The sequence below is a fragment of the Lolium perenne genome, chromosome 7 (assembly GCF_019359855.2).
Source record: "Lolium perenne isolate Kyuss_39 chromosome 7, Kyuss_2.0, whole genome shotgun sequence".
Classification (NCBI taxonomy): domain Eukaryota; kingdom Viridiplantae; phylum Streptophyta; class Magnoliopsida; order Poales; family Poaceae; genus Lolium; species Lolium perenne.
The window spans coordinates 100,587,771-100,604,786 of NC_067250.2; the positions used below are offsets into that span (position 1 = coordinate 100,587,771).

Genomic DNA, 17,016 nt, shown 5'->3' on the forward strand with positions numbered 1-17,016 from the left:
GGATGTCTTCTGTTTTGTTTCGTTTCGTGCGGACTGAGTTTAAGCAGTTTTGACATTTCCTTCTCTTTCCTGGTTTTTTTTTTTTTTGAGGAAATCCTTCTCTTTCCTGGTTTTTTTTTTTTTGAGGGATTTCTCTTTCCTGGTAGGAGTACTTTTTAGACCGTTGCGGTATTTCTATTATAACGAAAATAGATAGGAGGCCCATTATTTTCTAATCAAAAGCAGCCCAGGATTAGCCTCACGTACATGGGCCTGTCGCAATGCCTGGCCCGCTACGGAACGAATTCCACGCCCGGTCCCAAGAAACCCCGATGCCGACCGTTGGCTGCCTGCGTCTGGCGGCTCCAATCTATTATGAATCTAGAAACAGCTCAAGAACAGCCTTCTCCACCCCCCACCCCCCTCTTGCGATTCAGAGCTGATCACGATGAGGATGCTCAAGAAGTCCTCAGCGTCTTCGGTGATCCGGCCGCAGCGCGGCTGCCATCGCGAGGACATCGCCTTTGATCGTCTCCTCCAGGTACGACCCAAGATGAACTCCAAGAACAAAGAACTCCTCTAGAAAATTAGATCTTTCGAATCGATCAGATGCTATGTATTGATGAGGATTGTGCTCTAAGCCTCTAACCCTAGAGCGTCCCTGTTACGTTCTTATTGTCTACCCTTCACCATCCCCCCGTGTACCACCTCCTCCGCGCTCGCGCCGGCGACAGCTCGCGGGCCATCTCCTCGCACAGCGCGGAGAGAAGCCCTGCTTCCTGTCTAGCAGGGTCTGGATCGCGAATTGAAAGGACTGAGGAGAGGATTGGAGTCTCATTCAAGGGGGCGGAAGGCTGGGCGGCATGGCGACGGAGTGGAGGTTAGGGGATAGGATCGGGGAGGGAGAGATAGGCTGCGTGAAATCCATCTAAGCCATACGCATTGTCCCTGGAAGCCTTGAACTCCTCGATTGTTCTCCATTGCCCGGGAGCCAAACGGGCTCTAAGGGATCATATTTTCCTAAATGTAGGAATTATTTTGGTTAGGATCCTCGCATGTGTTATTTGGTCCCTATTCCCCACTGTAGGTTCAGTTACTGGAGCTGGCAGCAGCAGGAACTAAATATCGTCAGATAATAATGCGTTTCATGGATGCTTTTCAAGTATGATATTTGCGTCATGGCACCAGGCCTCTGCTGAAACAATGTCATCTCAGCTTTTATGTCCTTGGAGTTTGCTGAAATATTAGATTTCGTCTGAAAACACATTGATGATCTTAGTTTAAATATATAGTTTCTCGAACACCGACAAAAGCATTCATGGGAATGTGCATATTCTACTAATGTGTGTTATTTATTGGTTATTACATCATGTCTCTACACCGCATTAGAAATGCCTCAGTTAATTCCAATAAATTTTGTATCCTTCTTATGGAAGAAATTTCGTGAACATTAATTTTACAATGGATAATTACATGTTGATTCTGCGACTAACTATAATTCTGGTGCATTGCTATACGCAGGTGTCTGGATGCAAGCAACATCCTCTCAATTTAAGCACTGGGGTAGAGAGAGGGCTTTTTTTCCAGAAAGTAGCTTCTTATGTTAGAATGTATGGATTAGGAGGAAGATTTGCTCTTTGTTCTTCTAAACATTCTTTGGACAGTATGGTGGATTCTCTGTCTAAAATGGACAACCAGAAGTGGTCTGATCTTTTGCATATGATAGACCAAGAATTGAATGAAAGACTTCTAGAGAGGTGAGTGTAATGAAGTAGTATTGGTTTATGCCATAGTGTCTTAGGAGTTCTTTACGTTGCTCACTTGTTGGTCATTCTACTGTTGCTTTTCTGGAGGTTGTGAAAACATGTCAAGCAATTCTTGGTACGAGTATATCAGTCTTCTATAATTTCAAATCCAAACGTGTCCACAAAGTTTAAGTACCAAACTTTCTGTTTTCTTGCAAATGTACTGTGCACTTTCCTTGGGACCATTTTTGTGCTTTGTGAAATATATGTATGAACTTTATGTTATTTGTTTCTTGCATTCAAATCTTGCAATTTATCTGTGGTGAGTGGCCTGTGTCATTGTTTTATGACAATTCTTCTAAATTCTTAGTACATCATGCTCTTGGTAGTTTCATATTCAAGTAGGTATACAAAGTTTAAGTACCAACTGAGAGCTAATTTAGAATTTTTTGTACCATCCAGACTTTGCTGCACGACATGTCCAAAATCCAATAGGTTTTCACCATCATCGAAGTATGAGGACAGAATTCAAGCTATCGCTAACTTGAGTGAGCATTCCAATCTCAGTCCACACAGCAACTCCTCTGCAGGACATGGAGGTATACTTAATTATTGCTGGTATCAGTGTATAAAAGGAACATTGTCCCTTCCTATTACTCTGCCAAAACTAATGTATAGTCCTGAATTATCGATGCTACCTTTTGATACGGAATGAGTAGATATTGACAAAGATTTGATATATTTTTATGAAAGTTTTACAATAGATTCATTTCATTTTCAGAGTTGCAGCTGTCATGTGACTACTGTGATCAAGAAGAGCCACTGATCACTCGTGATTATACAAAACAGAAAACATCACCACCAGAGCTTATTTCGCGTCAGCCAACGATCATTATTGGTGTGTTTCTTACAATTCTCGTAGGACCTTTCCTATCTTGGTAATACATTATCCTACTGTTGGACTATCTGTAGCCCTCCACCATAGTTTAACATATTTAGTGTTGTCTACATCTTAGCTATTGTAAATATTATCTGGATATATGTGTTGTCACAAACCGATGCCCATTAAACAAGGCCTCGTGGTTAAACTGCTTGTAGCTCTGTACAATTTTATACCTTAGAGTTTATTGTTCAAAGAAACAGAGCCTAAAGGTGTGTGCTGACTACATATCCAGCTACTAGAAATAACTAGATATCTGTTGCGAAAACCCTGTGCGTACTAAACTAGCGTCCCATCCTAAAATCCTAATGATGTGAAGCTTATTTAGTGGCCCATCTTAGTTGTGACAATATGATTTGCTGTTTTACCTTCTGGTTTTTCATTCCACAAGTCTTTAAAATGATAAATTATTACAGGTCTGGTAGGCCACATGAAACATGGAAAAACATCATTGAAAAACTCTCTGTGTGGTAATCAGGTATTGTTCGGACATCAAATATTTTAATGAGATTTGTTTTCCGTGTGGTTTTTATGTTGAGCAATGTTTTTTATTTCCAGGTTGCTCCTGGTACTACAGAAGGAATAGGATTTGATAATGCAAAGATATACAAGTGCGAGGATAAGTGCTGCACCTCCTCTACCCGCTACATGTATGTTCATAGTTACCACGAACCAGTGCTTTTTTATGTATGTTGATAGCTGCACAAACTAGTGATTTTATGAGACCACAAACTACTGCTACAATTGCATTAAATGTGTCCTTAGCTGTGCAACCTGGCAATTGCACTCATTTTAAATTTCATTTAGGACTATCTATGAGCTATATGAATCATCTACAACTAAAGAATGCAATTTTTGAATTGCTGTCTCAGTTAATTAAAGTTTTCTATTTCAGTATCAATAGATGCCGAGATAAAGACTATGGATTTTATGGACACGAAGAATGCAAACTGAAGCCGATGATGCATATATCATTCATAGATTGCCCGGTATGATATGCAACCATTATGGGAAACCCCGTAGATTGACAATACTAAGAGCTCTCATTCCTGTAATTTACCTTTAAATTGCAGGGCCATCCTAATCTTTTAGCAGCAACACTTTCTGCCATAGGCATTATGGATGCTGCTATTTTAGTTATATCTGCAGACGAAAGTTGTGGCCAGCCTCAGACAACAGAACATCTCATTGCTCTCGAGATAAGAAATATCCAGGACATCATTATAGTACAAAGTAAAGTTGATTCTGTCTCCACCAAAAAGAAACGGAATCACTTAAGAGAAATCGAAGACTTTATCAAGGTTTGTAATTTAATATGGTTGTTGAGCGTTTCACTTTTTTTTTGCAATTAAGTAAACTTCACATTCACTTCTGTACACATACTATTGTGAGAATCCAGTTTCTCACAAATTTTATTTTTTCATAGAAAGCTAAAAGAAAAAAGGCATGCTATGATTTTCTACCACATTTGCTTCCAAGTAATGAAACTTAAATTTTCATCTAAGCTACTTACTACCACTCAAATCTGAGCTGTGCTATTATCTGGAACACACATTATCCGCTCTGCGATGACCTTTGCTTCCAAGTACTTTGATTTTTTGTTTCTCTATAAACCTCTTTCGCTCGATCAGGGAATCATTGATTTATTAATTCTTACAAACTGTTGACCTTCTGAGCCGAGTAAAAATGTGAATTTGTAATAGTTAGTTGAATTATGTTGCATGAGTTACAGTTTGCTTTCTTCCTGTTCATGTTTGTAACTCATGGTTTTCCTTTTCTCTTTTGCTTCCTGTTTAGGATACAGTAGCCAAACATGCTGTGATTTTGGAGAAAGGAGAGAATTATATGGACATGGTCTGTGAAACTATTGTCAAGAATATTCATATCCCTCCAAGGATTCTAGAAAAGCCACCAGTGATGATTATTCTGAAGTCAGGTGATGACTACAGCAAAAACAGTAACTCGAGAAGAAGATTAGTGGTACATGGAGTTCTTTTGCAGGGCATGCTTATGCCAAACTGTGAGATGCAAATATCACCCGGAATAGTGTTTCAAGAAAAAGGAACTTTGAAACATAGCCCATTGGTCGTCGAAACTGACTTAATATATGCTGAGGAGACGCAGCTCCAGTTTGCTCAACCTGGAGGTATTATCAAATTATACCTGACAACAGGTTGTACAGAGCTAGTTGATTCCTTAGCTGGGCATTATTTAGGCGAAAAGGGGAATCTGCCAGGTGTTTTTACTGCCTTTAGGGTGAGATTTATGAACACGTGCCTGTTAGTTTTCCTTCTGTAGTGTTGTGAATAAATTAGTAGCTTTTAATTTCCAATTGTAATTGCAGGTCAGCTACATTCTGCTGCCTTGTATTTTGGGTTTAAGAAAAGGAGTGCCTAAAGTCCTATGCAAGAATGCCAAGTGTCTTGAAAAGGAAGAGATACTGTTAGTTACAATTCAAGGGTTTTCAACAGGGGCTAGGGTGCTTTCTGCAAGAAGAAAAAAAGCAGACCTACTGCTTACATTTCCTGTCTGTGCTAGGAAAGGTGATACGATAACCTTGTGCCGGCGTGTGGGGTTATCATGGAGGCTTGCTGGTAAAGCAAGTTTAATTGCGGGGGTAACAGGTCAGGGGCTAAGGTAATTTCAAAGTTCATGTCCCATCTCTCTTTCAATTTGGTGACTTGAATGTTCTTGTACTGTCATTCTGCGTATGAACATTAAATCCACAACATATATTCGAACAGTCCACATTGGTTCTCATAATCCTTAAAATAGAATCAATTTTTCAACCTGGGCATGATATCATGTGAAATTAACATTCTATTATGGTTTTCTTATTAATATTGATATTTGTTTCTACCAGCATTCCTTTCTATACTCAAAGTACTGTTATTGGGTTCATATGCGTAAACTGATGCGGAAATTACTTTTTATGAGTTGTGCAGCTCTGTAGAAGCATGACATTAGCTGCAGATCATAAATTTTGGATCATCCTGCTTGACAATAACCCATTGAAGCTAGCTTTTGTTCAAAGCTGATGTCTTCAAGCAAGAGAACCATACCATACAGAAATAAATAGGGAGCTACGTTTGTAGATAGGGTGTACAATCGCTACCCGTTCTTACTGTGTGGTGACTGGCCTCTGAGCTTATGCCTTCGACCTTATGCGCCCAAACTGTGACGCCTCTGTTGAGGACATCCTGCTGGAGGTCGACCAACTGAAGCTTGCTGTTGCCAAAGCACTGAGGAGCCATTGCACAAGCCAACCTGTGCTGCTGTAGTTGTTGATAGTCTTTAGGCTTTTTGCTAGCTTAGGCCCTCTGGTTCTTGTATGTTTCGCAGGTTTACCTTGTAAACTTTGAGACATACTGGTGTTCTCCTTCTAATACAAAATGATGTGGATGTTCGAGAAGAAAAAACTTTGGTTGATTTGTCTGGAACCAGTAAGGTGTCACCTGGTGAGGAATGAACGGACACAGAGGCCGGTATAAGGACTATGATATTGAAATATTGCCATGTATCAAGCACAGGGCATCCATCACCATCTTGGCTGTTTCACCAGCCAATGCAGATTTAGCAAACTCTGATGCTTTAAAATGCCTCGGCCAGCTGATCTTAATGGTGTGCTTGCCCTTCAAATTTCATGTATAGTTTCCTAACTAGGCTCGAACAACTGGTATTGTTATAGAGGTTTGCTTCTGAACCTTTTGTTAAGTCATTAGATGCAACAAAAAAGTTATCTCCTGAATGAAAACGTACTTTAAATATCATCCAGCTTCTGATATTGGCTATTCTTCGGTTTTCTACTAGTTGGACATTAATGGACAGTGGCACTGATGCCTGTAAAGTTTTGCAGGAAAAATGCTATCATTTCGACGTGTTTATGTTGGCGCCACTGGTAATCTTGTTTTCAGCATGTTTGCTTAGTTTATTGTGTGCAGATGTGTTAAAAGTTACTATTAATATTCCATTCCTTTCTTCACAGTTTGAAACTGACTTAACTTTGTGCCTCTGAGCTCATTTCTTATATAATTATAGCATCAAGATGGTGTCAAAGTCATTTTGAGAACTCTGTGTCTCACGATGAATGCTGCCAAAAGAAGAGCGTCAAGTTTGATTGCCAACTCGATCCACTTGTTTGCGCTTAGTCCATACGCTTGTCAATTGTCCAGACTTGTGCCAGAGTGAAGCTCACTGCTTCCCTAAGTTTGATACAGTACGGTCGTTATGCAACGTGTTCTCCTTTCAGGATACCATTGTCTTGCTCAGTACCGTGGGTTATCATACCTATCAAAGAAGCAAAACATGGCATTTTCTTGGATAGGATATATGGTGTAGTCCATATGTTATATGCTTTCGGACGTATGTCGTGACTTCGTGTCCTGAATGGTTAGAAAGATGTATGTTGTGATTTGAACTAAGAATACTGAGAAACTTTCAGATCTTAGTTACAAAAATATTCTGCCAAAACTGAAGTCACACACAAGTTCTCAGTCGACACCTATTGCTAAGTAGTATGCCCTCTATGGTGATCCAATCAAGTTCAAGGCCCGGTCAACTATCTGTATACATTTTTGTGGATTCATCTGCAACTATCTGTATCATCTTTTCCGATTTGTTTATTTTGTGCCTACTAAAAAGGCTGCTTAGTATATCTTTAATGTTTTTTATTTGGGTATCTGCTTTGATGATCCATCTCTATGTTTCAAGATTGCAGGCTAGGTATTCTGCTAAGCTTTTGAACATTCTAGCTAAATGTTGTGGCGGCAATTACTGAACAATGCCCACTTATGTCTTTTTTTTAGATCAATGCCCACTTATGTCATTCCTTTGTGTAAGTCTATCTTTTACTTTGTGTCTAAGCTTTTGAACATCCTAGCCAAATGATGTGACGGTAACTACTGAAGGATGAGCTCTTATGTTTTTCTTTTGTTTATGTATGTCTATTACGTTGTGTCTCATTGTTTCGCATATGTAAACATCTGTGTTCTGTAGCTTTCTTCTCGCTGGTAGAATAAAAATAAAGATATGCCAACAACCAAGCTTTCTGACAGAGCAAGAATGCACTATATGTTTCAATTTATCTTTGTTAAAAGCTTAGAAGTTCGGAATTTTATGGCCTCATTGGATCTTTCATTCCTGTGCTAATTACACTGTTGGTCTAACAATTTATCTATAGAGCGAAGGTTTGGTCATCTTGCAGAAGGTGAAACCACCGTCGTACAACTTTCATTTCGCATGAAGAATTGGTCCTCAACTTTGGAAATATTGACATGTGGCGTTCTAGCTTTTGCAAAAGAGTGAATTCCATATTTTACCTCCTTGTTTGTCATTTCTGACAACATTTACCCCATTTAATAAAAGATCCTCCATTTTACCCCATTTAGTTAAATTGATGCCATATTCTGCCCCTTCATTTAATAAAAGATCCTCCATTTTGCCCCATTTAGTTAAATTTATGCCATATTTTACCCCTTTTAATAACTGACAGTGTTATGTTAGTTGGAACCTGGTAATCAAGTCTACCTAGCGTGGCACATCGGATACCTATTTTGTCCCAATGTTCACCACTCGCTGCTCAATCGGTCCCTGGCCGCACATACAAATCGAATCAATCTATGTATATAAACTAGCCCGTGATCGAAGATGAATGTGTGATCACGGCTATAGTGGACTCGAGAGCAAATGTAACTGCCGGAGCTGGTCGTGGAGCCGACGCACCATCATCGGGATGAGTACGCGGTTGCAGCCTGGGCACACAAGAGTATTTGTCATGGATGACCTCTTGTCGTAAATATGACCGGGCACAGCTAAACGCGTAAGGTTGTGCCATTGTCCTTGCTGGCGGCAGCATATAAGTAGTTTTGATGAAGACAACTTTGCTGGCCTGCTGTTGCTATAGCGGCCGGAGGAGGTCGAGTTGTGCGTTCATGTTGCATTCAAAGTAGTAGCTACACATCGATGCTGCCCATGACGGATGACACATAGACCAAATGTTTGTTTCATAATGAACAAAATACTTCAAAATTTAAAAAGGGTAAAACGTGGCAAAATTTTCACTAAATGAGGTAAAACGGAGAAATTTCTACTAAATAGGGTAATTGTTGTCACGAAAACAAAACTAGAGGGTAAAATACGGAATTCACTCTTTGCAAAAAGGCCACTGATATTTTCACTAGGTGGTACATAGTGCTGCCTTACATGTGGGTCCTAGGTCTTAGTGCTAAAGAAATAAATAAAATAACATACAGATGAGAGTGCGGGAGGAGATTCGAACACGAAAACCAAGCCACTACACTACACATTACTTCATACTAGGAAGTTTGCGGCGCGGCGCACGCCGCGTTCGTGTTGTCTACCGTGCAGATATTCTATTTTAAAAACATCGTCTTTTAGGTTGAGTGTGGAATTCCTTTTCAAAAACAGCTGAAGACACATCTAAAATTGGACCGCGCATTTGGTATCAAGACCGTTGGTTACACTTTTGTAGAAATAATACAATATTTTGATTGCTGAAGTACCGCGGAAGTGCCCGTAAAATAGGCGGCGAATGGTTCAGTGCTTTTGTTTCTAGATCGTTGGATAAAATATTGTAGAAATAAAACAACATCTGGGTTACTGAAGTACCGTAAAAGTGCCGGTGAAATAAGCAGCGGATGGTGGTGGAGTGCTTTTGTTTTCGGTGTTGCTACAAAAGGAAATGGTAGTATTTCTCTAGCCAAAAGAGGCAACGGGTGATGGAGTAAAAAAAGATCACCTCAGGTGAAAATGTGACGGATGGTGAAGTAAGTATATTTTTTTGATGTTATGGTAGAAGAACACAACATTATTTTCCCTGAGTAAAGGAGGGACGGATGTTGGATTTTTATTGAATCACCATTTAAGAATTATGCACTACTAAAAAAATATTTGCGGGTACTTAATGTCCAGAACCACGGTTGAGGTTGAAGGTTTGTGTAAAAATTATTACCCTTGTACGTCGTTACAAAATGACCGGTGGACAAATATGCGTTCTTAAATAATTAATAGTAGGTAGTTAATAGCTTGTTTCATAGTTGACATCGGCAATGTTCAAGATGTATACTGAGAAATTGTTTTCCAGAAAAACATAGGTAGTTTCATCTCGTGGAAAATTACTGCTGAATCAAAAATTGAGGTTAAAATTACCACGATGTTACACCGTTGAGAAATTATCGTCGATGGAATATGCGCCCTTAAATAATTGAATATTACGTAATCTGAAGGTATAATAGCTGCCCCCCCATGGGGGCTTCACAGAGATTTCAGCTTCTGGACCGTCGGATTTTTACTGTGCTTTGCCAACATTCGATCTCAGTCGTCCCTTTGTGCCAGTGCAGAGCCTTCTGGTTGGCTGGGCGATTTTTACCATCCATCTTCCCCACTAGCAAAATCCATGCGATGGCCATCATCTACCCGCGTCTGGCTGCGTTTGGGTCCTACAGTCGGTCGGGTCCGTGCGTCAGCCTCGGTGGGTCGTTTTTTTGGTCGCTCGCCTCGCGCTAGCCAGGCAAAATATCTTTTCCGCGCGGGGGTAGTTTGGTCCTTTCCTTCGGTGGCCTGCCAATCCCCTCCCGAGCTCCACCTCTCCCAATCCCCTCGCTGTCTATTGACCTCCGCTGCTGTTAGCTGTCACCACGTCCAGCGAGAGTGCCATGATCCTCTCCTCCTCTGACTGCACGGTTTCAGCCTCATCTACCGCCTCAAGATCCCGACCGCGCCGTTCGTGGGAATGGGTATTCGGGGTTGCGGTTGACCTACAGGTTAGTCGAATTGTCTATTTGTTTGCATGTGGGTGTGTGTTCACTGGTGCTCTCCTTCTTTTATCATTAGATGAAATAACTTTATGTTATATGGATTTTTCCTGTAACGATGATCGATTCCAGGATATGTAATGGGCTTGACGGTAGTACAGTGTTCATGTTTGCATTCGTTGGTAGTTAAATTTATTTTTGTTGGTTGGGAACTATCATTTGATGTTGTAAGCACAATTTTTTACAAGGTAAACAGGACTACTGCATCCTCTCCCCAAATCGTTTTTTCTTGTGGAATACAAGGTAACCAGACTAGCTTCGCGTATAAGTTTTGTTGAAATAAAAGTTTTACCTCAATGGATATGTAATACTGGCAGAAGTATGAACTATTCTGGTAAAAAAAAAGTACCTCGGGCTGTGTTTGCAGTGTACGTATTGAGGTTTTGATACATGTGCCAATAGCTATTTAAGCGTAGCATTATTTTTTCGAGATACCTCTTGTAGTTTCTATGTTTTATAAATTTGTTTGATTGGGTGTGAGTTATTTTATTTAAGTGAAGATATATGGATATATATATATCTTTATTATAGCTAAATATGCTCTTAGTTGTGGAGATTCGGCTATTACTTTATTCAGCTTAAATTACTCGTGTTTCTCATGGAAATCTTATGTTTCTTCTCTTTGTAGGATAAATTAAGCAACGCATCAGATTAGTATTTTTTTTTCAAAGGTTTATCGTGTATGATCTCGCATGATTTTATTGTATGCTTATGCTGTGTACCAACACCAATTCAAAGGTGATTCCATGTTGTAGTTGGGCATTTTTATCTCTTTCCTCTTTTCCATATACTCTTTATGTCACATAAAGAGCTTTGGGGAACTCTGTTTTCTACTCTGCTTTTGATTAACATGGTTTTCTATTGTTGTTGTTCCGAGAAGGTTGCGTCTTAATGGGGAACGAGTTCAAAGTAAAATTCAGAGAGGAAGGGGTCAATTTGTTCAACTTCACAAAGTACGCTTGGTATTTGACCTTTTACTCCGTATCTCTTAGCTTGTGAATAGTTATGTGTTGGTTATCTAATTGACGTACAAGTTCATCATAGGATGGATGATCTGAACATTTTTATCTGATGTTAACCACCTCATATCCAATCTCAGCATTATTATTTCGAGATACCTCTAATTTTTCTCAGTATCTCTTATCTTGTGAATATACCAACTCTGGGATGTGATTATTTATCCTAGAATCTCCTGATTGATAATGTGCAGATTGTCCATTGGACTTCAAATGCTCCTTTTTCAAACATATACTCTCAAATTGACCTGCCCCAGAATATTCTATAAAAATACATAAAATTGAACATATCTTTGTGACTGATCCGGTAAAGTTTCATTCCATTTCGGTGAGTAGTTTGAGAGATGCTTGATTTTAATGTCACTTTCAAATTTTAACCAAAAACTTTAAGATTCCACACAAATATTGAAAAAATCCCTGTAATTCAACTGCACACATGTAAGAAATCTGGGAAAGTTTCATTCTATTTGGGTGAGTGATTTGAGAGAATGCTTGATTTGAATGTTCACATCCAAAATTTGACCAGATATCTAAAGTTTCTAAGAAAAATTGTAAATTTTCCTGTAATTCAAGTAAATGCATGTAAGAGATCTGGGAAAGATTCACTGTATTTGGGTCAGTTGTATGAGAGAACGGTGCTCCTGAAAAAGACTTATGTCCACATTACATTACAACCTGTCACGCACAGCAAGAAGCTGCAAAGAGTAGCAGACTTAGGCAACATGTAGAGGCGAGCGGCACCGACACGTAGGGGGGCCAACAGCTAGCTGCACGTCTGCAGAGAGATGCGGCAGTGTCGCCCCCTGAAAATCCTAATTAAGCTCGCACCATATATATATATATTAACACTGGAAATAATTTCTCTCAAAAAAACATTGACAATAATTTGTAAAACCAATAATTCTATGCGTCCCTATTTATCTCTAAAAAGCATTGTTCTTCTGTATATAGAGTATGTCACACTGATGCTTCTTTGTACTATTTTTTTCCTGAGCACGTGCCATGAAGAAGTAGCATATGCAGCACATCTCTTTACCACATTAGTCATTTGCAGTGTTTTTGATAGAAGATAAAGACTTGCTTATTTTTTGGGCAAACAGCCTATTTCATCATTCCAGCCTACTTTTAAAAATCATGATACTTGGAAGTTGATAGCACCCATGTGAGAAGTACAAAGCCCAAAAAAATCTAACTGTTTCCTTTGACTTATGCAGCTCACCACCTGCTACATCCATTTATCTTCATTTATGTAGCTAAGTGGAAATTCTCAGTCTCAACAGCCATTCTCATGGATTGTGTGAAGCAAAATAAAGCAAGTAAGAATTTCAGAACAATAGGCAGAACGACGAAAACGATCGGGAAGGTAGCAAATTGTTTCTTACATTCAAATGGAGGGGGTTTAGTACCTTCATTGCAAAAAGTTAGTTAAATAGAATATGTTGAGTCAATAAGGCTTCATACATCCTTAATGTATATGCATTACTTTGGCACACACATGCCTATATTTCAGCTATAAATGATCTGTTCTGATATGCATTCAGTGTCTTGAAATTCATTAAATGGGGTAGCACTTGAAATTTAAATGTATGATTCAGGAAACGGTAACGAATAACATGCCATACCAGCTGGCCGACCCTGTGTATCGAAAAGCAATGTTTTTCTTTTCTTCAAACTTATCTTGCTACTTCTACCTGTAGTATTCATCCTACATTCTTTGGCTGCTTAATTATCATCAATTTATATCAAAGCTTAACATAGTGTTATAGTGGTGCGAAAGGCAGGGTCGTGTTGTAGGGAGCCAGTATATTATCATTTTCCCAGTGTGATTTTTATCGCAGTTATATAAATTATAAAACATAAATTGGTGTGAATTTCATGGGATTATGCGCCAATGCACACTACTAATCTTGAATGATGATTTGTTGTGTTCACCTGGAGTATCTTTTAACCACACCTAATAAAAATTGGAGGCTGCAAGTTATATAAAAGTGTGACATAGTTATTTGAGAAGATTTGGTACTCAAATGGAATCTGGCGTGGTTCTACTACCACTTTCTAGATTGAGGTTTTGTTTTATTTTTGTTGCAATTAGGAACTTTTGAGTGTTTTCACCGTCACATGAGATTTATGCCACTTTGAATCACTGAACCATGCTCACGGTAGGTGAAATTGAGTGATTTTCCTTGCCGATGCTTTATTCTATGTAATCTAGCTTTTGATTTTGGTTTATGGAAATGATAAAGTAAGAAAGATGGAAGAACGGTAGTACATAGACCAAATTATAATTAAGACATACTTTTGCTATGCATTGAAGAAAACATCCTACAGGTTATGGTGTACCAGTTAACATTGTTTAAGTTTTCCTTGAACAAAACCACTGCCCACCACCATCACAAACCTGGGTCTAAAATGAAAATTACTAATACTAAAGCTGGATTTAAAAAGACAAGTTTGTATCTTTTCTGGAATACTCCACAGTTTTAGGAATAGATCGTGGGACAAGCAAATGAGTGTTCTGTTTTTTTTTGTTGTTGTAGTAGCCTAAACACCTTTTAACAAGATTCAGCAAGCATGTCCATATTAAACTGGAAGGCAAGAGTACTATCTCACCAGGCTCCTCGGATCCTCCCAATAATATAGAGTACACACACCCAATCTTAGGACAAGGCAGCTTTGGCATGACAACAATTGGGTTGCTGTTCCAAAGGTACATCTCATCCCTTCAAATTGTCAAATACATGTTGTTTTTGCACAAGCTTCTGTGTTATTACTAATGAATGCATGTTACGTAAATTATGATAACCTATGCCAAACAGTTAACACGGCTTTATTTCTTTTTGTGTCAAAAGTAAACTATGGTGCTTGAAGACTATTTTTAGTCTCATTCTATGAACTTATCAACACACTGCTGGTAAATAGTAATCACTCGCTAACGTCTTGGTAAATATTTCCAGGTTGGTTCACTTAGAGTTGGATAAAAGGTGCAAACTCAGGGGGGCAGTCATCTTGTACTGAAGGACGAGGCTGTGTTGGAGGTCAATTTGTCTCAAGGCATGAAGAGGAACTCATTTGTTGCATCAGCTTTTCTTATGCAGCGCAGTGAACTTACTAAGAAATTTCAGACTTCTAACAGTGATGGAAGACACCAATATCTTGGTCCTGAAGATTCTCTTCATTTGATGGATAAGGTAGATGTTGTTGATTCCCCATGCTTAATGCTGCATGAAAATGTCATCCATGATTCCTTAAATAACAGAGCAAATGACTTTCATAAAAACATTTTGGCAGTGGCTAATAATAATGTTGATTATCGGATCCTGTTGTGACAACTCAAGATCGCGATATTGGTAGTCACAGCCTATGTTGGTAGTCGCAGTCCTAACGGTAGCCCCTATAGGCCAGCACATCCTCAAGATTATGCCAGTGAAGATATATGTAGTAGGAATGATGATGATGAAATTTCTATATGTGTAAGAGAATCACCACTTCATATGGAAGGTGGTCTGAAGGAACAAATCCATCTGCTTGAGTTGCATGTTTATCATGCAACAATGATGGCACTATATGCTTATGGATCAATTAGCTGGGAGCAAGATGCTTTGATGACTAATCTGAGTCTTACACAGAACATCTCAACTGATAACATTTATCAGAGTTAAGAAATCTGGCTTCCTCTGCAGTTTGTTCTAATGAATGTAGAGCTCTAATGAATTCCTCGTGCAACACGCGACTGGCAAATATAGTCAAATAAGAGACATTAGTGGGTGTTCCCATACTATCATACGCAATATATGCAAGCCTGACGAATGGCTTCGGAAGATCATTCAAGCTGGCCTATCAGGGAGAGACCGATAACGAGTGCAATCTTGACTCGGTTCTTATTGGAGCTGACAAGGTTGCCTGTGACCTTCAGCAATTCACAAGCAGGGAGATCTAGACAGTAGGTACATCTCCTTACAACTCAAACTCCAACTCCACTGAACATGATGAGTTCTCCGGTTGCTATATTCATGAATCACGCCCTGACGGAAGGACTGCTTTTGGTCATGAGCTGATGGATGGAGCAAACAAATTAATTCCAATCCATGGTCTTGGTTTAGACACAACAGGTCTACGCTTCATATTCCCGCTAACGCCTATATTTTTCTCTATGCATCAGTTTGGTTACCTTCCCTTCTATTTGTTTATTTGCTTTGCATATTTATACAACAGAAGCCAATAACTTGTGCACCTACTGTTTATAGTCTTATATACATGAAACGTTATTTATGGATGTTATGCTTCAGACTGTGGTTTGCAGTATATTATGATGTTTTCTCTATATATACATGCCAACTGACTTTTGTTTGCCTGCCTTGTGGTTCTACCATAAAAGTTACTTTACTATTGCCGATTCGTGTAGCTATGGTATATTCTTTGTTCGTTAGTAAGCTTGCATGGAGTTAATACATATTTACGGGGTATATATGAATTATGAGGTATAAGCAATCTAATCAGTGGCTTACAATTGGAAATTTGAGTGTTGTAGACTATCTCCATAGATAAACACTTTTATTTATCCGGTTAATTGTACCAGATAATTGTGCATACTCCACACCAGGTTCTGCTTTGGACAAACACTACTTTCATAAACAAATTGTAACATTGTAGTGGCTTATTGGTGATTGATAGTCTATACATTTTCATCCTCATAGATATTCAGCCTTTTTACGTCTGCTTATTTGAAGAACGTATTAGAAACAAAGCATGCAAACAAATTTGGAGAACAAAAAGATTTAGTATGTGAAAAGGGCGGGTTTGTGTATTATATTTTCCTGCATTATTTACATCTGCTTGTTTGTTCACTACTTACCATCAATGTGTATAAACTTTTAGATTAGTGTTTTATAAAATGTTTATCAGTGTGAAAGCCGGAGCACCATTGTTTTACAAAACGTTTATCATTACAAAAGCCGGGGCATGCGCAGTGTTTTACGTAACGTTCATCAGACTACTATGTTTTGTGTTGGTTGCAGTAATTATGTTTACGAGGTTCTCTTAATAGTTCTTTAAGCTCCCATTCTTTTCATATAGGCTGTTGTGCTTTTATATAGATGTGCTCCAGGATGCCAAAAAGGTTAGGGATCCATTTGTGCAGAGAACTCTGTTCCAGGAGTTGCCTGTTGTGAACCTGAATGGGATCTCTTTGTGTATTTAGCTGTTGTTATCTCAGAACCATCTACAAGTACACTTCATTATATTTCCCTATTTTCTCTACTGCCTGTATGTATCGCATTTCTCTGCTATAAAGTTTGCTGCTCCGTTCATGATATCAAATTTGAAACTGAAATATTTGCTATCGAGTTTGTCCCTATAATTATAACATCAAGTCCTACTGAGTTTTGCCAGGGTGTGTTTCTACTGAATTTTGACGGTGTCTATTTGTTTCCAAATGTGTTATCACTTCTGCTGCCTAATATGTTAGAGCATAAGATATATGCTGCGGATTGAAAATAAAATACTGA

General features: G+C 38.9%; 1 protein-coding gene and 1 long non-coding RNA gene across 4 annotated transcripts; both read left to right on the forward strand.

The window, feature by feature from the left end:
• The first annotated feature begins 350 nt into the window (after positions 1-350).
• On the forward strand, positions 351-7,489 carry LOC127316477 (eukaryotic translation initiation factor 2 subunit gamma). 3 transcript variants are annotated; one of them, XR_007860457.1, is made up of 12 exons: positions 351-520; positions 1,501-1,736; positions 2,187-2,323; positions 2,506-2,622; positions 3,081-3,142; positions 3,223-3,314; positions 3,560-3,653; positions 3,738-3,965; positions 4,462-4,920; positions 5,009-5,301; positions 5,610-6,562; positions 6,703-7,489. XR_007860457.1 is itself a non-coding variant. In XM_051346879.1 (12 exons), exons 1-12 carry the CDS (start codon positions 428-430, stop codon positions 6,728-6,730), a joined length of 1,881 nt encoding a protein of 626 aa, XP_051202839.1. In that variant the 5' UTR covers positions 351-427; the 3' UTR covers positions 6,731-7,489. The 3 variants fall into 3 exon arrangements, 2 of the variants coding, with proteins under 2 accessions (XP_051202839.1, XP_051202840.1); XM_051346879.1 differs by having other exon boundaries at positions 6,521-6,562; XM_051346880.1 differs by having other exon boundaries at positions 5,610-7,489.
• Positions 7,490-14,092: 6,603 nt separating this feature from the next.
• Positions 14,093-14,995, forward strand: LOC127316475 (uncharacterized). Its single transcript, XR_007860455.2, has 3 exons — positions 14,093-14,219; positions 14,467-14,700; positions 14,801-14,995. It is a non-coding gene; the product is annotated as an uncharacterized lncRNA (long non-coding RNA).
• Positions 14,996-17,016: the final 2,021 nt, after the last annotated feature.